Below are 22,079 nucleotides of genomic sequence, written 5' to 3'. Positions count from 1 at the left end.
TCATCTTTTTAAAACAAATCGAATTAGTTATGTTTTTCTCTAAACAAATAGTTTTTTTTGTAATAAAAAAACGTTCTCTCAAACTTTTATGTCATCCATTTGGCCAGACTGCAAAAAAATTGAGCAGCCTTGGTTTAAACCTTCTCCTTGTAGGTACTTCCCTTAGCACTGCGTATTCTTGCGTTATTCGCATCTAAGTTGTTCACACAAATATTACAGAAGTGCTAGAAACACGCTAAATCCAGTAATGTATTAGCTCTAAACCAGCAGCTCGGTTTCGGAGCGTTGTTTGGGTACCTCGTGCGGCTGCGGCGTGGGCGCGGGCTGTGGCGCGGGCTGCGGCGCGGCGGCGGGCGCGTCGGCGGCGCCCAGGTAGCGGATGGTGTCCAGCAGCTGCTCGTACTGCTCGCGCCGCGCCGACACGTGCAGCCCGCCCACCACCTTGCCCGTCACCGAACACTGACAATTAAAAAAAAAATATCGGTCCACAAGCGCTTGAGATATCGGAGGATATAAAAAACATAGTGTGCGTGGTGTGTTATGTTATTTTCATGTGTTTTTATGTACAATAAAGAGTTTTACAATACAATACAATACATAGTCGCAGAACTTTTTTCTTGTTGTGATTAGCAACAAAAAAATCTAGAAAAACATTGACGGATCGCTGGGCGGGATTAAAACACATGCGGGTTCCTGTGGCTCATTTTACTTTTTGTTGAGTAAGCATATTGCTAAAAATTTAAAATTTAAAAAACCCCCGACTTAAAAAACGCCAGCAAAAATAAAAATAAAAACGCCCGAAAAAAACGCTGCTTGAAAAGACAATTAAAAAGTAAAAAATAATTATGCGCTACCTAGCTGTTGCCCGCGACTTCATCTGCGAAGAATTCGTTTATCTCTATCCCGCGGGGACTATGCTGATTGCCCGCAAAATTAGCCTAAGTTAATTTAGTATAAAGTATCTAGTAATATTTTTTATCTAAGCGTTGTCGGTGTCGGGGGACCGCTAAGGTTAACATGAAACTAAATATGTGTATTTTTTAAAGTATTAACCTTAGCGGTCCCCCGACACCGACAACGCTTAGATAAAAAAATATTACTAGATACTTTATACTAAATTAACTTAGGCTAATTTTGCGGGCAATCAGCATAGTCCCCGCGGGATAGAGATAAACGAATTCTTCGCAGATGAAGTCGCGGGCAACAGCTAGGTAGCGCATAATTATTTTTTACTTTTTAATTGTCTTTTCAAGCAGCGTTTTTTTCGGGCGTTTTTATTTTTATTTTTGCTGGCGTTTTTTAAGTCGGGGTTTTTTAAATTTTAAATTTAAGTTTTTATTTCATGTTTTTTAAACTTTGATATAAGTATATCTTTTCAAACTGTACTAGTGTGTTGGTTATCCTGGCTGCAGCATCAGCTCATCTTGTTGCCACCATTGCATTGTATGTAGAATCAAATACTGATCAAAAGGAATCAAATACGACATATCTGCTATTATTTTTTCAAGAGTATACTGGTGTGCTGGATATCCTGGCTGTAACATCAGCTCGTCGTATTGCCACCACTGCATTGTATGTAGAATCAATTACTGATCAAAACGATTCCAAACACGACATATGTGCTATTATTTTTTATAGAGTGTACTAGTGTGCTGGATATCCTGGCTGCAGCATCAGCTCATCGTGTTGCCACTATTGCATTGTATGTAGAATCAAATACTGATCAAAAGGAATTAAACACGACATATCTGCTATTATTTTTTCAAGAGTATACTGGTGTGCTGAATATCCTGGCTGCAGCATCAGCTCGTCGTGTTGCCACCACTGCATTGTATGTAGAATCAATTACTGATCAAAACGAATCCAAACACGACATATCTGCTATTATTTTTTCAAGAGTATACTGGTGTGCTGAATATCCTGGCTGCAGCATCAGCTCATCGTGTTGCCACCATTGCATTGTATGTAGAATCAAATACTGATCAAAACGAACCCAAACACGATATATCTGCTATAGTTTTGTTAAGAGTGTACCTACTAGTGTTCTGGATATCCTGGCTGCAGCATCAGGCCGAGATTCCATAATCTTGCGTAGCTATATAGCATACATGGGTGTTTCAAATTTTAGGTCCCAAATATGTTTGAAAGTAAAGTAAATATCCATTATGCGTCTAAGATTCCTACCGCAGCGAACAAAAGATCTGATGATCTTGAAACGGCTGAACCGATTTTGATAAATCATGTCTAAGATCCATCGCTAGAAAACCATCTTTCAAATAAAAAAAACCGCATTCAAATCGGTCCACCCGTTTAAGAGCTACGGTGCCACAGACAGACACACAGACACACAGACACACAGACACACAGACACACATAGCGGTCAAACTTATAACACCCCTCTTTTTCGTCGGGGTTAATAAAAATTAATTTTAATATTAAACAGAGGAGACACTTCAAGTTAGGAAAATTAATGAAATGACACGTATTTCATTTGACATTATAAAATGTTTACGTTAATAGCGAGCTCTGCACTAAGCCAGGCGCCTCGCAAAGCAGCCTATGAGGCATGATTTTGTTCGCCACACGGCTCAAAAAAAAAAAAAAAAAAACAAACAGCAAAAGGCTGCTTCGCTAGTCAACATATCACCACCGCCGTCTCCTCCATCACTCAGCGCTAGTTTGGTACCAGAACACAGCCAGCAGCAGCGCCTGCTGGCAGCCCGGGCGGCATCATACCTGCGGCTCGGCGCCGGGCTCCAGCTGGCCGTAGTTGATAGCCAGCTGCAGCGCCGTGTTGTGCAGCACGGGCTTGCCGCCGCCCGCGTCGTAGATGGCTGGCATGCTCTCCGCGCTCAGCCGGTGCTGCGCCAGCTTGGCGCTCACGTCCACCTGATCGACAATAGTAGATTTATAGCCAAGGGTTGAAAGTAACCCGTTTCACCCGAGTTTTCCACCCGGCTATCTACCCATGAAAATTAAACTTTCCGAACAGGAGAGATGAAAATTATCTTCACCGTCATCATAATATCAGCCATCCAACGTTTGCAACTTTATCGTCTGATTATCAGTTCAGTGTCACTGAAATTGCAACGACAAACTTTAATTTTCTCCACAAACGTACACGTGGCTAAATAGGAGTCACTAGATTAAAAGACACAGATAGTTATATTTTCTGGGTGCTTTATGAAAACTTGCTGTTACCCAAGAGTTCGTCTTCGGAATCCGATTATCGCTGTCCTACGGGAAAACAAAAAATATGACATAATCCCGGATTGAAAGTAGGTACTTATTTTATTTTTCTATGTACAAATTTTTACTTTCACCATCAGACGTAATCATGATCAAACGCATATCTATTTCTATTATGCATAAAAAAACCTATAACATTTTTAAAATTAGTATGAATTATAGCGAATTATGTGGTCGTTGTTGGTACTGACGGATGCGAGCGATATGTCAGTGACGCGCACGCGGTAGGCGGCGCGCGCGCCGGCGGCGGGCGGCCGGTTGGCCAGGCTCATGCGGCCCAGGTGCGCCACGAACACCTGCGGCGACAGCGCCGAGCGCGGCACCACCACCACCGGCGACTCCAGCTCGATGTTCACCCTGCACACAAATACTAATACTGCATTTGGGTCAATCAACTTTTTCTTATTTGTTATTCTGTCCCGTTGTCCAAGAGACAACAGTGACAGAGTTTCTTAAAAAAACTGTTATGATATATGCTACTAATGTGCTTAGGAGATTGTCCATTAAAATAATGGGCTTGTAACTACAACAAAAATGTACTATGAATTATAACCACAGAAGACATGGAGAAACTCATGGTTTTAAAGAGTTGTCCAGGGGACGTAACCATGGCAACGCGGTACAGGGAAAAGTTGATCGACCCATTGACACTTGCGCAACAGTTACCAGAACAATCATCAAACAAGTCCCTAATAGTGTGTGTAAACGGGCATTCGTGACTCGCGCCTCTCGCAGAGCTTACTTCGAGTGGTGATTTTTCAGGCAAGGGTCAAAAGACCTCGTGACAGACGCAAGCATGGTGTTTACACTCGCGATCTCGCATCACAAAAAAAATCATTAATGTTTGTAAATTAGCAATGGCTTAAAAATTCAATAAGTAAATGCTTGTCGCTAATACGTCAAATCCTCTCGGAAATCTATGAAAAAGGCTTACAAAGAAGATATTTAGATAAACGAGGAGCGAAAAAAAAATGTACGGTCCGGTTAGTAATTTAAAATTTTGTTCCTTGCCAAACATTAAAAATTTTGACATCTTTTGTTTACTACAGGTATACATATAAGATATAGTTTATTCTTAATCTTGCGGTCCCAGCTAATAATAATGAAACCGCATGGTCTCTGATAAAAAAAGGTTGGGAACCACAGTACCAAAGTACAAAGCTATCTTGGACCTCGACTGGTGGCACAATATAGTACAGGGTACGGGCACTGACGTGAGCGAGATGTTGTCGTCGGGCGGGTCGTCGAGCGAGCAGCCGAGGCTGGTGGTGCGCCGGCGCGGCGACACGCCCTCCACCGACTGCGACAGCTTCGGGTTCGCGTACAAAGACTCCACTCTGTAGGGGAAAACAAATCTGTTACAATCGAGTTCTCTGAAACAACGGTCGTGGATTTATTTGGGATTTGGAGGTCACTTGTGGAGTAGGTGTCACCTGGGGGACAAGGTTGTCACTTGAGAAATGGATGGAATCTGAAGAGTGGATTATTTATGCTTCAGTCATGGACATCTCCAGTTTGGATGTTTCTTGGAATGCGATGGTAGTTGAGGTATTCATATCATTATATCACTTGGGGTGTGGATGCTATTTGCGATAAGTGCAAATATAAACTGTTACGATGACGTGGATGTTCCATCAAGTGTAAAAATATGAGTTTATCCAACGCAAATACAAACTGAGACATGGATGCACAGAAAAACCAGAAAAGAGACCAGCACTGGGAATCGAACCCAGGTCCTCAGCATTCCGTGCTGCGTGCTATAACCCCTACACCACTGCTGGACAGGAATCTAGACACGATTTTTTCCTATGCATACATATCTCCGGTTGCTTACTTCTACTTTGCTACTTAAGCAGCAGCAACAAATAAAATAAAATAATAAAAAAGTAACAAATTTGGAGTTGAAATAATAAATACAAAAAGACTCCAAAAAACCAATCATAATTTATCCAACGCGTCAAAAATAGGCCTTGGTAACATATACACAAAAACTGATACTGACTTGAGATGCATAGACTTATCAGGATCAGGGTCACTTCGGACAAATCATGAGTTAAAGGCGGGCCGCAGCAAATAAACACAACTGAAATTATCATAACTTGGCTAGGTTTTCGCTATTTCTATTAAGTCGCTGGCGGGCCGCATGTACACCTACAGCGGGCCGCGGTCTGTAGATCCCTGGAATAACTGTTTCTGGATTTGGGAGGTCACTTGGCAAGTGGTGTCGGGTGTACCTGGGGTGCACGAGGCCGAGCGCCATGTCGGCGGCGGCGGCGCGGATGGAGCGCGCCAGGTTGGCCAGGTACTGCTTGAACTCTGTCAGGCAGGAGCGCAGCTCGCGCAGCAGCGCCGACGAGTGCGTCACCCACACGCGCGCCACGTGCAGCGACACCTGCGCCTCCACGCCTAAGCACACACACACACAAACTATTCATATTTATCCCAAATAAATGTTTTGTTTTTGTTAGTAGAAAGTTTGCGCGACGACGCGCGAGTTCAATCCCGTTTGGCACAAGCGAAGACTTTTTCGTATTTCACTGAACAAAAAATCATAGTAAAGTCGTCAAGCAAGAGAGGATGATCCCTCAACAGCAGCGTCGACCTTTGTAAGAACATTACACGTTTTACATGAGCTTCACCGAAAGTCTAAAGGAGGATTCACATTTCATCATACCGGAGCCGGCCTGTATCCGTGCAGTGTCCCGCCATGGGCAGTCATTTACCGCGTCCCGCCGCCGGTGTACGGTGCAGTACGCCCTGTACAGTGAGTGCCGGCGCTACTGACCGGCGTCCCCGAGGCGGCGCGTGATGGTGAAGAGCAGCGCGCGCTGCTGCGGCGCGGCGGGCGCGGGCGGCGCGCGTCCCGCCGCCAGCACGCGCGTGTGTACGCCGGCGCCCTCGCACAGCGACACCACCTGTACGCCGCCCAGCGACCCGTCCACCTCCACACGCGTCGCGTCTGCGCACAATACATATGTGAGCTTACTAAAAATTCTAAATACGGAGTCGTTTGAAATTTCGCATTCCACTTTTTTACCTGTAATAAAGATTTTCCAATATAAGGTTACGAATACAATTTATTAGGCCATCCCGGCACCTCCACCTGTCACCCGAAACTGAATTTATAACATTTCAAGCATTAACTGACGTGATGAATGAAAATTCAAGGTCATCATTTGCTGACAATAGGTTTGTATTGTTTGTCAAACAAACTGGAGAGTGAAAGAAGCGTGAAGCGTGGTTTAGGTGTCCTCTTCCATTCGCCGGGTTGCTACTCCAAGATGCGTATAGCGCTTTCCAAACTCTGTACTGTACGTCCCCTAAAGAAGTAAGAGATGCAATGCCTATTTACGGCTTTACTACGGTAGCTGAAAGAAAAAGCGTACGCAATTCGTCACTCTGCAAGGACAAACTGTTTACGGTTTTTAAGTTATTTAACACGTTAGAAAATCATTAAGTTAAAATCATTTAATCGTGTCTGCGGTATCATGCCGCTGTTGGCAACCGCGACACGCGTCCGCGACAGTCAGTGCTTCATATAAATTCAAACTTGATGGTCTCGCGTCGCGGTCGTCAACATGGTGTGATGTGTGTGATGCGGCAAGCGACATCTCTATGTCTCATCTCGGGGCCGCTGCTGGGTACGAGTACTGACCGACGGTGGCCTGTATGCGCGCCTCGCAGACGGTGGCGGTGGCGATCTTGCGCGCCACGACGGCGCCGTCGCGCACGGCCGCGCGCAGCAGCAGCACGCCCAGCCGGTGGAAGTCGAACGTTATCTCCGTGCGCACCTCCTGCACACACCACACGTTACGAGTACACAGCCTAGCGCTAGCCTAGGGGCCGAGCCAAGCGGTACACTTGACTCACCTGTATATCTAGACAGTAACTTCATTTGGTCCTGGAGTTTCACGCCGTGGCTAGTTCGCTTCACTCGCCGGATAGCGTATTGTGATCGCAATTGTATGTACATTTTATGTACTTAAACCGGTAGGGGTTGGGAAAAACATGACGGTAATTATAAGCTTTTCATTATCACGCCGGTATTTATTAGGACGAGAATATTACTGCGGCAATGTGTTAGAAATAAAGTTGTGTTAATTACTTGTGATGTATAGATATCATTTAATAATATTGTAAATCTTTAAAAAAAATATACCTCGTTGATTTTCTTGCCGGATTCTTCTCAACAAAGGTTTTTCCGAACCGGTGGTAGATTTTTTTTTTGACATTCATAACTGCTTGTTTTAGCCTAAATTGAATAAAGATATTTTGACTTTGACTTTGCAATAATTATACCGGGTGGGTTGATATTGTGTGACCGGAATTTATCACGCTGTTATTTCGAAGCCATTTGAAATAGAAATAACAATATTTTATTTGCTCTTCGCAAAGTACAGAGAACATAATAAATGGTTCGGTATTGTCCGGCCGGTAAAGTCATCGAACCGATGTGTCGGTTTTGAGTGCACACCAATAATATTGAATAGAGAATTTCAACAAATGTTAAATTTTGTAAAATCGGTAGCGGCATTAATTTTCGATCGCAACACGGTATCTGACTATTTTATATAATGACGTTTTATAAATTAAAACTTCACAATGCCTGTTATCGAATAGAGAAACAATATTTAAGCAACCTTTACAAATAACAAAGTTATAAAGGTTTGAAATTCAAGATTAGAAAGAGAAAGACATACTGGCATGCGAAAGCAAAAGCGTTTGAGAAAGAGACGGGTATATAGATTATTCAAAATATCACTATAAATCCAATTTTCAACCGATTTAAATTTTCTCTTCGCTAAACACTATCTGTATAATATCTATATTTTCAAAATAATATTAAGATATGGCAAATTCAGGAGTTGTCAAATATCATATTGTGAATGAGAGTTGTAATTTTTTTCCACAAAGCGTAGCGTTTAAAAACGCGAGGCTTAAGCCTCGTAAGTTGATGGAGTTGGTGGTTGGTGTGTGTTACCTTGGCTTGGTCGTCGGGCGCGCGCGCGGGCGGGCCGGCGCTGGGCGGCGCGGGGTCCGGCTTGCGCGCGCCGCCGCCGCCCAGCACCCGCTGCGTGAACCGATCAGCTCCACTATGGTCTCCTGGTTCGCTGAAGGAAGTGTACAACGCTATAGTCTTACCCCCTTATTCATAAAACTTAACAAGCCTATGTTAACTAACAAATGCTTTGTCCCTTTCTAACAAATACAAATGTCGAAGTGACAGATAAGGACAAACGAATTTTAGCGGCATTTTAACTAAAATAGGTTTGATTGTCGTTTATGAATAAGGGGGTGAGAACGCAGGGAGGAACTCTGCAAGTACTTTCAAAGCCGGTTTTTTATGTCGTGTCACATTTTCAGTATAAATAGCCTGTTGTCAACCCAAGAGATTCCTCGGCGATCGGTATGGTGAAGAAACCAAGATTTGTAAAAAAACTATCATCTTTACTGCTACGAGTACCTATAACTTGAAAATGGGTTTGCGAGCAGTATATAATCAGAAAACTGAAATACCAGAGGCCCATTTCACGAAGCTACAAGTTACAATTTACAAGCGATAGTCTCTTTTCAATGCGTATTGTTAAACAAAGACTATCGATTGTAAATTGTAACTTATAGCTTCTTGAAATAGGGCACAGCGCGTTAAACTTGTAAAACCGGCCAAATGTGTGTTGATAATTGGATGTAGTTATGCAAACAGGAACCAACCCACATCTCCCCCCAAAATTTAAATAAGTATGCAACAAGTAACTAAAATACACTCTATCGAGTTGATAGAAGGTGCATTTTATTAACTTGTTACATAATTATCTAAACTTTGGGGGGGAGGTGTGGGTTGGTTCCTGTTTGCATAACTACGTCCAATTATAAATCAAATGCTGTATTGTTGGTTTTGTATACCCTCTTAAAGCTTTTTACCGCTAAGCTTCATCTATGAATTAAGCAAAAAAAAATCACTCACCAATAATATCCAAGTTGTTGAACAGTATGTTCGCTATCCTCAAATCTTCGGAGCCGGCTTCTCCTTTGATCAGCGTGAGCTCGACGGCGATGAGCGCCTCCGAGTCGACGACGCCGGGCGCGGCCCAGGCGCCCCCCGAGCCCCACGCGTTGGCGTCCGTGGTGCCCCACACGCCGCCGGAGCCCCAGGCGCCGCCGGAGCCCCACGCGGACCCCGCGGTGCCGTAGCTGCCGCTCGTTTGCCAGCCGGCGCCGCCGGTCGGCCAGCTGGGGCCGGGGCTCGTCTGCTCTGGTTCCGGAACACCTGATTTATATCATTACATGAATGCTGGAAACCTATACTCGCCTATGAAGCCGTTCATTGCAGAACAGTCCAAACCTTCTCATTCTTTCTTTATTTATTTATTCATTAGGCATGCCAACAGTACATGAACAAGACTTTTAAATTAAACATAGACATTTTATTTAGATAAAATTACACAACCACTGGCTGGAATGCTTGAGCGGACATTTTTTTTACAAGTAGACTGGGCTTTTTTGATACCTTGTCCAGACCGGATACGATGAAAAAATCGTCCAATGATTCTTTCCATATATTTTGCTATTAATTCTACTCTAAGGCCCTGTTCACACTGCGAATTTTTCCCGCGCGATATTTATTCGCGCGAATAATTTTCCGCGCTTTGCATACAATTTCGCAGGCTACCACCATCTTGCTCGCTAATCCTGCCGTGAAGCAGCAGTGCTTGCACTATTGCGTTTCGGTGTGGAGAGTAAGACAGCCGGTGAAATTACTGGCACTTATGGGGTACCCCATCTTAGGCCTCTAGGTTGGCAACGTATCTGCAATCCCCCTGGTGTTGCAGGTGTCTATGGGCGGTGGTGATCTCCTACCATCAGGAGACGACCCACTTGCTCGTTTGCCATCCAGTCGAATAAAAAATAAAATTGAAAAATAAGATTGCGATTTTTTTTCCGCCAGCGCGGTTACTCGTAAAAAACCGCGCGAGAAAAATTCGCAGCGCAAACAGGGCCTAATGGAAGGCTAAAAGTGTAACGTGTAACCCCCTTATTCATAAAACTTAACAAGCCTATGTTAACTAACAAATACAAATGTCGAAGTGACAGATAAGGACAAACGAATTTTAGCGGCATTTTAACTAAAATAGGTTTGATTGTCGTTTATGAATAAGGGGGTAAGTGTTCACCTTTATAGTTCTGGTGGTGCAGCGAGTAGAGCGCGGCTTGCAGCGCGTGCGGCGGCGGCGGCGGCGCGCGCGCGTCCGGCGACGCGGGGGACGTCGGCGACGTCGGCTCCGAGCCGCGGATGCTGCCCGACGCCGTGTCCATGCTGCAACACAACACAACTACAGCTAGACGCTTGTTAAAGCGGTTTCGCGCCACATCCGAATAATAGTACATTGTGTCTTAAGGGCGGTAAATAAGGAATTACGAACGAGAGTCTATTATAAGCCCGAAGTCGAAGACTGACTGAGGGCTTTAATGAGTCGATGTTCGTAATTCTAGTACCGCCCGTGCGACATACAATGTTTTTCATCACATTTGCGAGTAAAATTGTATATTTGTAAAAAAAACTAATATTTTTTCCAAAATTGCCGATACCGCTGGCTGCGCTCTTGGCAGCGCTCTGCAGCATGTGCATGGCGTGCGTGTGCAGCGCGCGCACGGAGCAGCAGCACGCCATGCAGTAACAAACTCATTTACCGACCTTGGGCTTCATGACATGAATATTAGTACGGGCAATGACTCATTTACCGACCACGGGTTTCATGACAAGCACATTAAGGCGCGCTTATAGAAGAATTTTCGGTATTCGAGGGGGTGAAGCAGACGACGCGGCGGAGGCGAATGCGGGGCGTCCAGCGCAACGCACCGCGCGTCTGTCACGCAGCCCGTTGACGGCCTATTCTGTTCATATCCGTATTCTGGTTAATGTGAGTTCCGGATTTTTCGTTAAAATTATAATTACACAATTTTCGGTTTAATTAAGAAATTCTTCGTTTAATGTAAATAGTCTTGGTAATAAAGAAATAATTTATGCCTCTTCATGCCCACAGTTTAATTAGACATTAAGACTGAATAGGTAGACAGACGGAATGAAAATACATAGGTAAATCAATACAAATAAAAAAAAAACAATTTTATTTTAATCTGAAAATCTAGATTACAAGCTAGGCAAATCTATACATATAATAAAACAGTAAAGAAAAAGTTGTCTGTTCACTTTTAACAAATCAAATCAAATCGTTTATTCAGTAAATAGGCCGCAATGGGCGCAATTTTTTAAACTACCAGCGCTTTCGGAAAGACCATCATTGCCAGGAAAAATGCGCAGCAAGAAACTTGGCAGAGAGTCACTTTTTCAAAATGTAATACTTTAAAACTACAGTATACAACCCTTACCCAAACCATACAGTCAAAAAAATGAATGTAGGAACCATGTTCTTAGTACCCATAACACAAGCTTTGCTAAGCTTACTTTGGGACTAGGTCAATAGGTGTGAAATTTCCCGTGATATTTATTTTATTTTATTTATTTTATGTTCTAAGAAACATGTGCGAGCTGTAGCCAAAAATAAAAAATATGTCTTAGCGCACAGAACAACTTTGACAGATATAAAGATTATGAGTATGCATAAAGTAGTTATTGCATCAATACAATAATACAAGTCAGAACACCAGAAACCAGAAGCAATAAGAGGTTGCATGAAAAAACATGTTTTGCAACTCACACGTAGCTGTTTTCCACGACTTGGCCTCACTAATTCGCGGAGGAGCAAGACAGATATTCCATTTTTTTATTTTTTTTTTCAATAAGAGGTTTTAGAAACGCAGTTAAAAACTCCGAAGTTCAGAACTACATCAGAACTGCGTAAGAACTGCACTCCGATTGCCTAAAATGGCAGTCCTCTGACAGTCGGGTGCAGTGCTGATGCAGTTGCACTAACTGCGCAATAACTCCCATTTTGCAGCCGGATTCCAGTTGGAGTGCATGTTTTTGTCAATAATTTACTAGTGCAACCAAATGCGACCATCTTATTTTATTAAAATAATTTATGTTAAATAACTTGGCTGAATGCAAGATATTAACCTTTGCCTGCAATTAAATGAGAAAATTGAAACTGTTGTGTCACTATCAGAAATGTCAGTGAATCTGACAAAGGGATCAAGCAAGGCTACTACGAAACTTGAAACTCGAAGTTCGTGTCGTGCGGTCCCTCTGACACTTATACTATTTAATACGAGAGCGAGAGGGACGGTACGATACGAACTTCGAGTTTCGTAGTAGCCGCAAGGTTCGCCGCATGTTCGCCGTGAGTAGTATAGGTTATACAACGTGCCTACAATTTGTACCTATGGCAGTCGCGGTAGAATCTGGACGAAGCCGTCCGCATCCGTGAGCGCCAACCAGCTTGCGGTCGTAGTACGAATGTGAAATCCGCTCAGCAGGGCTACTACGAAACTCGAAGTTCGTGGGTTGCGGTCCCTCTGATACTTATACTATTTACAGTGGCGTAGCTACCAAGGGGCTAGGCGGCGCAGTGCCCGGGCCCTCAAGCTCAGGGGGCCCTCGAAATTCTGCTTTATAGCTGATGATAAAGTTGCTTAGAAAGTATTTGTATATATAATGATTTTACTTCAAAAACCTTACCAGTTTTGATAGCAGTGGGCCCCATTTTTTATTTTTTTATTGGGCCCTAGGTTACTTAGCTACGCCACTGACTATTTAGTACGAGAGCGAGAGGGACCGCACGGCACGAACTTTGAGTTTGGAGTTTCGTAGTAGCCCTGCTGACTCGGCCCGACTCCGGCCGGTCGATTAGTGTGTGGTAGGTACTTACCGTTTAGGTACTCTAATGCTTCTCATATGTGCTCTGAGTTCACTTATGCGTTTCCTCTTTCGCTTAACTTTTTTAATACTGCGATTACCCATATTATTTGCTCTCAAAAGTAGTACTAGCGCGTTAGAAAAATGTGTACTGGCGACTGGGCAATACTTCGCCGCCGCCGCGCGCTAGAACCGTTTTATTTTGCCAAAGACGAAATAAATTGGTATGATTGATGTACTCAACCTATCGAAAATCTATGAAGCATAAATCTAAATCTGCTAAAAAACTATTTAATAAAGCAAATTTTGTGTTGATATTCATAATATTTTTCATAATATTTGGTTTAACGTGTAAATGAAGGCTCTTTTTCAAAAAAATAATCTATCGAGGTTTTTGTCAGCAATCGTGTTTTTGATGAAGTCAAAAACTAGCTAATAGACTGAAAATACACATATAAAAAAATTGCAGTTGTAAGTATTGTGTAAGTATATTTTAAATATTTTCTAAAATTGTAGTTTTCACTACGTACAGCGCCTTAAGGTCGAGGGTTTTATTTGGGGGGTTGCAACCAAGGTACAGTTTACGAGCAAGTTTTGTTTTGAAACTGTCGTGACACTTTCGTGTCGTGCGCACCGTTTCAATATACATATAGTTACACCAACTAGCCGAAAGTGCCGTGGAAAGTCGACCTCAAATGAAATGAGATAAAGCTAGGCGTAGAAGCAGGGCCCTAAATATTTTAAACTCTATGGAGAGGTTCGTATGTACATATGTAGTCTCTGGTTAGGGCTCTGAAGTGATGTTTTTTTTTGTTGAGGCTTTGAACATCATGTTAGCCTCATGGGTGCTCGCTCAGTTCCCTACATAAGGGACAGATCTGAATTGATAAGATTTCATTTTTTTTAACACCTGTAAATTACTACAGGATTCGAAAGAGTTTTGCCTCCTGAACATGGGAAAATATTAATTATAATTTATTTCTCCATATTTAAAAAAATACAAAAAATTGAAAAAATATATCTGTGTTTGCCAAAACTACCACAGAATAGATATGTTTCCTTTGCCTTTTTCACCAGAAAAAGGAGCTGTCATAATTTTGACAACGTCAGATTTACGTGATCTTTTTTTTATTTAATAGAGACTAGACAAAAGTAATGGATCTAATGTGTGGTAGCTTTGGAGTTATGCCCTTTTAGAATAAGCTCATCATAAAAAAAATGTAATAAATAAATTAATAATCGTAGCGAAATTTTATAAATATCAGCGTCTTTCTCTTTCCAAACAGAATACAGAGAAAGAATCAAATTATAGTCTTGGAAATATGAAATCTTGTCAATTGTCGTTTGTGTCGGTGTTATCATCTCACCCGACGTGCTTGTGGCTGGCGACGAGCAGCTCGAAGTCTGGCCCGTAGGTCTGCAGCGCGTCGACCAGCAGCAGCGAGTGCACCGACAGCGCCAGCGCCAGCTCGGCCGGCCGCGCCGAGCACGCCGCGCGCACGCCGCACACCTGCACCTCCGCGATGCTGCGCCCGCGGGACTGCACCTGCCGGCGTCACCACCCACCCACCAGCGTCACCACCCACCCACTAGCGTCACTCACGACGCAGAACCACAAAACAGATACGTACGGAAGTCCATCTCACCTACAAGTATGTACTTTTTTTTTTTTTTTTTGGCTATACTTTACGATTGAGCCAGCGTCATGTCGATCTCTCAATAAAAAAAAAAAAGGAAATGAAAGAGGCAGTCACTTTTCATGCCTACGCTCGGCGAACGCTCTAGGGTTGTCAACTATGGCTTATGCACAAAAAACTATCGTGGTAGTGCCACTCGTCTCTAGTTGTTGGATTTATTGTTGATTTCACTAAAATAATTTAATGTTAATGTCATTGTTATAAAACATTTGTCACAGAAAATACGAGTATCTTACGACGATCTCGACATTGGCAAAATGCAGGATTATTATATTTTAATGTGTAATAAATTCGCATTCATGGATTATTGCACAAAAATGTTCAGAGACGCGTGTCTCAATTATTATTATTATTTTTTGTATTTTTTTTCTTTAATTGTATAATATAGTTTTTAAGTATTTTATTTGTAATTATATTACTTATTATGAAAAAATTACTTTCTGCCAAGTTTCTTACGGCGCATTCTTCTTGGCAATGATGGTCTTTCTGAAAGCGCTGGTAGTTTAAAAAAATGACGTGTAAAAGTGCCCATTGCGGCCTATTTACTGAATAAATCATTTGAATTTGAATTTGAATTTTGAACTTGAAGCGGATAGCACTCGCGCTCGCACTGGTCCCAGCCGGTCCCAGATATCGTGTCCGTGAGCAGTGCTATGTGTGCCTTGCTCGAGCGCACTTTGTATGTAGATATGTAGATTGATTTCTGTACCTATCTGTTTTGTGGCAGAACGCTCACGTTACCGCCTCCCCACATCATCATCATCATCATCATCATCAGCCGGAAGACGTTCACTGCTGAACAAAGGCCTCCCTCTTAGCACGCCACAATTTTTAATTCATTTATTCATAAAATTCATATGAAAAAAGAAAGGTTATATAAACATGAAATAATCTTAGGTCTACTAAGTAAAATTTAATGAACGACCACTCGCCACTTGCATCCACCTGGTGGGAGGCCTGCCAACGCTTCGTCTTCCGGTTCGCGGTCGCCACTCGAGGTCTTTTCTCCTCCAACGGTTATCTGTTCTACGACCGATGTGGAACGGCCATTGCCACTTCAACTTGCATATTTTTCCCCAAATCGATCGACGCGATAGTGGCAAAAGCTGATAGAAATACCTCTATGTCTACGCAATAAAAGCTAACGACCACTGGAGTAGACGACTTCTTGAATGGAGACCGCGTCTCGGCAAACGTAGTGTAGGACGCCCTCCGGCCAGGTGGAGTGCCGATCTGCGAAAGCCAGTAGAAGCTGGATTTTACTGGCTTACCTCGAGAGACATCTGGTCAATGGCGAACTGTAGTAAGAAGAGCGTGGAGTGCCGGTGCGAGGAGTGCGACGAGAGCTCGGTCTCGCTCTCGCTGGCGTCCGACTCGGCCGCGCCGTCTGTCTCGTCGCCGCCGTCGGCGTCCGGCCGCTGCGGCTCGCGGGACCTGAGGAATACACCACACTTACTGTAACGACCCAACACACCGACTACCTCCAGCCAATGAGATCGGTGGGGTTTGGGTTGGACCAGAATCGGTAATGTCGCAACAATTTTAATTCGCAAAAAAAAACCTTACTGGCGGCCTCGCGCACTGGATCTGCATACTGGCAAAACAAGGTTAAAGACCGATTAGGGTAATAAGCACCCACAGGCAGTCTGCAAAAACCGAGTATACTCAGCCCCGTAGCCCGTCGCATCTGCCCGCTTGCGCGAGCAAAACCAGGTGTAAAGGGCTTTCTAATTTTTCGCCGAACATTTCTTTCCCAAACGACCAACCAAGTTGTTAGGCAGGTACTCACGCGGCCCCGACGAGCGGCGAGCTGGCGACGACGGCGCGCACGGCCAGCACCTTCTGCTCGCTGAGGTGCACCACCAGCGCCGGCAGCGTGCCCCGCAGCGTGGCCGTCGGGTACTGAGGGTCCGTCGTGTGCACCACGCGACGCTCCGCCTGCAATACAAAGTCAAAGTAACAACGCGCCATTGTAACCGAGGCGTTTGTCCACCCGAGCTGCAGCCGAGGATTGACAGTTAAGTCGAGGGAAAAACTGGATTTTATGAACAAGTTTATACACTGTGCTTCTCAGTTTGCGCGTAAATTAAACATCAACATTGCACATAAATGTCAAGAAAGGTTCTCCAAACAGCAGCTGGAGCAGCCGGCACTGACCTGCAGCGAGATGCTGAACCGGTCCAGCAGGTGCAGCGTGGAGGTGGTCTTGCTGTGCGCGTACTTCCAGTTGTCCCGCGCGCGCCCCACCAGGATCTGGAGGTCGCTGAACTCGATCGTGTATCTAGGGGGAAATAAGTCGTACAGAAAATGTCAAAACAGACTGATATTTCAGTATTTGGTAAAGGCGAGTCGGAATCTGACGAATGGATCCGTACAAATTTAAAAATTAGCAAAATATTTATATTAAAGACAAAGGTTTTTTTTCAGTCCAGTGATTTTCCAACTATAATGTTGAGGCTTTACTTTGTATCAAATTTTAGAAAGTTTTTTTATATCTCAAATAGACCCCAAGTGTTTATATTTATTTCAACTTGACGTGTTCCTGAGAAAAAAGAGTCTTAACAAACAGATTGGACGTCAACAAAGGTATTGTAGAAGAGATCTATTTTTTCTTTTGTTTGAGATACGAAAACCCAAAAAAGCATAAGCTTAGTAAGTAGATATAGATGAAAAACTTTAGTAAATCACTTGTTGTATGTAAGTAGTAACATGTCCGTATAGGCCAACGTTCCGTATTTGAAAAATAACTGAAGTCCCATATCAATTCTGTGCATATAGCAGGTCATTAATTTAAGTTCTTCACCTATACCGCATTAGCAAGCGCATGTATAGCTTAGTTTTTTTTTTTATGGTATAGGGGGCAAACGAGCAGGCGGATCACCTGATGGTAAGCGATTACCGTCGCCCATGGACACCTGCAGCGCCAGAAGAGTCACAAGTGCGTTGCCGGCCGTTAAGGTAGGAGTACGCTCTTTTCTTGAAAACTTAAAGTTAAGTTTAAAGTGTAACCTGTCATAGAGCCTGTTGTGCAGCCGCGTGGCATCCAGCGCGGGCTGCGCGGGCGCCGGCGGGCCGGGCGGCGACGCCGGCGACAGCAGGCTGCCCGGCGGCGTCGAACACGGCGTCATGAACATTTCTACCAAGTACAAATATAGGTTTTAGCAATCATGAATCCAGTATGAGATGATATCATTCATGTCAAATTGGGGTTGTCTATTTCTTTACAAAGTTTTAAAATGTAGTCAATTACATGAAAAAAGGTCTATATTGGTTTCTATTAATTGATTTTTGTGTACAAAAAAATAATAAAAAGTGTTGGTATTTTTTTTTAAACAATCCCAATTACAACTATACTAAGGTCTCTACATCTGCGTCTAAATTTAGGGCTTTTATGAGCTCGTGAAATACGACTGTTGTCGTAAATTTTGCATCGTAGACAGTTTACATACAGCTAACAGTTGAAATCACACATACACATAAGCAACACACAAACAGCAGACATAAAGTGCCAGGCCTTTGCCCAGCAGAGGGACATAGCCAAAGGCAAATAAAAAAAAATCAAAACCATAGTGCATTTGCATTTGGGGCCATTTGCATATGCATTATATATTTTTTTTATCCATTGTTCTTATGTTTGTCACGAATAAATGTTTCTTTCCTTCCTTTTCCTTTCCTTCACTTTTCTTTTTCCAGGTGGCGCCTACCGCCTACCTTCATCGTCATCGGGCGGGCTGGGCGCGTCCTCGGGCGCATGCGCGTTGGCGAGCCGCAGCCGGCCGAAGTCCAGCACCAGCACGGCCGCGTCCCGCTCCACCAGCGACTCCACGAAGATTATCTGCGGCGCAGAGATGTCCAGCTCCACCTGCCACGACCGACGCTCGCCCTAAGGACGTAATAACAAGGCACATAAGTTAACCACATTAGTTCAGCCCAGCTGCTTAGGCGTGCTTAAAAAAAATCCGTGACAGTCCAGCCGCTTGCCGTGACATTATTAGTCTTTTCTGAGATAAGTATGCCTCTGGAGAGAAATAAGTAATGAGAAGAAGAGGGTTAATATTGGAGCATTTTGATCGCTCGGTTAAACATCATTACATTACCATCCCATGATTATTATCATAACGGAAGGATACAAGGCAAGGACATAAATCAGATGGAACATGGATTGTCTGTTAACCCTGAGCATATCTAATTTGATAATAGATAGTACGACGGTAATAAGGAAAAAAATGCGGTAAAAACGCAGGTTCATAAAAAAAAACTTTATTTCAGACCAAACCAAAGTCCATATTTTTTGTTAGTAGGATTGGTCTTACAAATTAGTGTTAGTCCATTTATTATTATATTCTTTATTTTTCTTTCATTCTTAGGTTTAGGTTTTTATAATAGTTATAAAAAGTAAAATACAGAAAAGTACGTACAAAATAAAAATATTATAAAAACCTAACCTAGTTTGCCGCCGGTAACGGGGCAGGGCCCAAGCTACCGGTGTTCAGGGCCGCAGAGTGAGGAATTATTATTATTATTACTATTGTTTCAGACTTGTATATTAAAAATAAAATAAAATGGCATTTTTCTCAATATTCTTTTGATGCAATAGTTTGGAAGTACTTAGATGATTTTGAGTGAAGGCCACGTAGATAGTTTATAAGTGGGGTTAACACATAAGATAGTAGGTACCACACTCAGTAGTTAAGTAGTTTACCAGATGCGGATGCAGCATGTGCTCCCACTGCGTGATGAGGCGCGCTTTGGTCTGGTCGCGCACGTGGGCGTAGGCCAGCGGCGACCCCGCCCCTCGCCCCGGCTCACCCCCGCCTCGCCCCCCGCCTCGCCCCGCCCCCACGGCTCCGCCAGGAACTGCTGCGCCCAGCGCGCCGCCGCCGCGCAGTACACCACCTCCAGAGACGCTGATTTTACCCACAATCTGGAAACGATACCAGAGTATTGCCCTGGGGGGCTACTACGTCATTCGAATATCGAAATTCGTATCGTACCGTCTCTCTCACTCTCGTATTAAATAATATTAGCGTCAGAGGGGCGGCAAGATACGAAGTTCGAATTGTATCTCGCTCGTGTAGTAGAGGAGAAGCAAGTTAAAAAGTGTAGTTTAAAAGACTCACTTGTAATCAGCATTCAATCCGAAGGGCTTCTTCTCATAGACGAGCTGGAAGAGCGGCTCCTGTGTGTGGTGGGGCGGCTGGGGCGGCTGCGGGTCGTGGCGGGGGCGGGGGCGGGGCCGAGCCCGTCGCGCACGAGGCCGAGCGGCGCGGGCGCCACCAGCACGGGGAACAGCGAGCCCGGCGTGACGCGCTCGCGCAGCCACAGCGCGCCCAGCGACACGCGCAGCGCCAGCGAGCCCGCGCGCACGCGCGACTCCAGCCCCACGCGCACCGCGCTGAACTGCAGCTCCAGCCCCACGCCCGCCGCGCCCGCGCCCGCGCCCCCGCCCACCGCTCTGCGCACGACCAACAGCGTTACGACACAATACTCTGTTGCATACCACATCAAAAAAGGCACATGCAAAAAAAAAATACAACTTCGTTTGCCTTATTGCTCGAAAATGATCTCAAGATTAGTCAAAAAGCCAGTAAGTGGGGATTGGCTAATAACGTTGAACAAACAATATTCGTTAGGCAAAAATGTTTTCGATATGCGGTCGATTGTGGTGCTCTTTGGGGAAAACGCATTTCAATCTATCAGTAAATGTCCAACAAGAGTGAATAGGGTTGTGCGGATTGAAAACAATTTAGGCGCACAAGTTAGATAGTAAACTGTCACTTACTTGTTACTATCCGTGTCGGACGAATCCATGCACAAATTTAAGCAGCCTTTATTCAGTACGAACTCAAACTGCCCAAAAACCGTATCTCTTTTCAAGAGTGTGTTGTTCTCGAGCGAGTCCGCCAACACGTCGAGTATCTCTTCCTCGAGGTCGGGGGCGGGCGGCGCGGGGTCGTCGGCGGGGCGGCGGGGGTCGCGGGGGCGGCGGGCGCGGCGTCGGGCGCCCCGTACCAGCCCCACCACTGCGGGAACCAGTGCACCAGCATGCTGCGCCCCGACCCGCCCGGCTTGTCGGGGGTCGACACCGGGGTCGCTTTGGGAACTTTGCGCATCGCTATCTGTTTCAATGTAATAGATGGGAGGGATGACAATTATTATTGTGCGTAATGTTTTCCTAAACTCTGACAGGAAAGATCGATAAGAAAAAGACAAAAAAGGAACCGCTTGGGTTATAGTTTTAAAGGAATCTAAACGTTAAAATTTCTAGACATAAGTTACGGTACAGTTTTGCCATATTCAGTACCAACTGTACAGCACCTGTACAGAAAAAAAATTTGGAAGCGCAAATTAATTACTGACCAAAAATGATGTTACGATGAACTGCGAGCTATGTTCAGTATGACAACATGACGTTTTTTAGCTGACTGCGTACGCTCGATTTATGTTTATTAACGTCATGATACGCGAAATGTCATGTTTATGTCTAATGATCGTTTCTGTGATACTGCGCTGTCGAAAAACCCTAATTTAAAACAAGTGAGTGACCTCTCTGAGCGGCTTGAGCAGATGCAGCGGCGTGCGCCACTCGAACTCGTCCTTGGCGGCCTTTTTGTCGGGCGGCAGCGCGGCGGCCGGCTGCGCCAGGATGCCCAGGCACGTCTCGACGTACTGCCGCACGGCGCGCGCCTGCGACAGGCACGAGCCCCACGTCGGCCGGGGCTCCATCCCTGCACACGAGACATTACGACACCATGTAGCGATCGCGATCAGAACCGCAGCGTTGCATTGCAGCGGCTCCGACGCAGGGATAACCAGTAAGAAGTGTATCCACCGTCTCCACTAGGTCGATACTACCTTTTTGGGGGTTGAGATGACTCGCAGGCACTAGATCCTGCTTTTGTTTACTTCTCCTGCACTTCCGCAGCTCTCTGGAGCTTACAACAGAGAGGAGATGATTGGGGAGGTTTTTATCTACCCACTGAGTCTTACTACAGTTATCTGTTTCCTCTCTCCCGTTAGGCCTTGTGGGTCCTCGGGTCAATCTTTTTTTGTTGATTTCCATTTATTTCTTCCTTGATCGAACCACGTCCTTTTCGGCACCTACATTTGATACCTTAGTTTTCAGACAAATCTAACAGCGCGGGCCTCGCGCCGCTTGTTGTGACGTGCGCTGTACTCACAGGTGTGGTGCGGCAGATGGCAGCGCACGGCGTACAGCCACCAGAGGCGCGCGGCGCCGCGCACGGGCAGCGCGGGCCTCGCGCCGCTTGTTGTGGCGTGCGCTGTACTCACAGGTGTGGTGCGGCAGATGGCAGCGC

At 44.7% G+C, this 22,079-nt stretch overlaps 2 protein-coding genes across 2 annotated transcripts in view; one reads left to right on the top strand and one right to left on the bottom strand.

Moving 5' to 3' along the window:
* Window positions 1-22,079, top strand: part of LOC141428434 (uncharacterized) — a 314,383-nt gene that overhangs the window by 236,715 nt on the left and 55,589 nt on the right. The gene's annotated exons all lie outside the window — the stretch shown is intronic.
* Window positions 1-22,079, bottom strand: part of Vps13D (vacuolar protein sorting 13D) — a 75,054-nt gene that overhangs the window by 34,110 nt on the left and 18,865 nt on the right. Inside the window, 24 exon segments of the mRNA XM_074087337.1 lie at window positions 298-459; window positions 2,737-2,889; window positions 3,441-3,606; window positions 4,464-4,586; window positions 5,484-5,655; window positions 6,035-6,208; window positions 6,905-7,043; window positions 8,231-8,331; window positions 8,334-8,360; window positions 9,215-9,517; window positions 10,422-10,564; window positions 14,431-14,609; window positions 16,032-16,194; window positions 16,550-16,698; window positions 16,918-17,041; window positions 17,770-17,896; window positions 18,472-18,643; window positions 19,463-19,513; window positions 19,576-19,684; window positions 19,881-19,974; window positions 19,977-20,215; window positions 20,543-20,705; window positions 20,708-20,879; window positions 21,307-21,488. Of these exon segments, the coding sequence (XP_073943438.1) occupies window positions 298-459; window positions 2,737-2,889; window positions 3,441-3,606; window positions 4,464-4,586; window positions 5,484-5,655; window positions 6,035-6,208; window positions 6,905-7,043; window positions 8,231-8,331; window positions 8,334-8,360; window positions 9,215-9,517; window positions 10,422-10,564; window positions 14,431-14,609; window positions 16,032-16,194; window positions 16,550-16,698; window positions 16,918-17,041; window positions 17,770-17,896; window positions 18,472-18,643; window positions 19,463-19,513; window positions 19,576-19,684; window positions 19,881-19,974; window positions 19,977-20,215; window positions 20,543-20,705; window positions 20,708-20,879; window positions 21,307-21,488 (3,587 nt within the window).

This window comes from Choristoneura fumiferana, chromosome 5 (genome assembly GCF_025370935.1).
Source record: "Choristoneura fumiferana chromosome 5, NRCan_CFum_1, whole genome shotgun sequence".
NCBI lineage: Eukaryota > Metazoa > Arthropoda > Insecta > Lepidoptera > Tortricidae > Choristoneura > Choristoneura fumiferana.
Note: the sequence above shows the minus strand (reverse complement) of the source record. Positions and strands in the feature narration are given on the sequence as shown.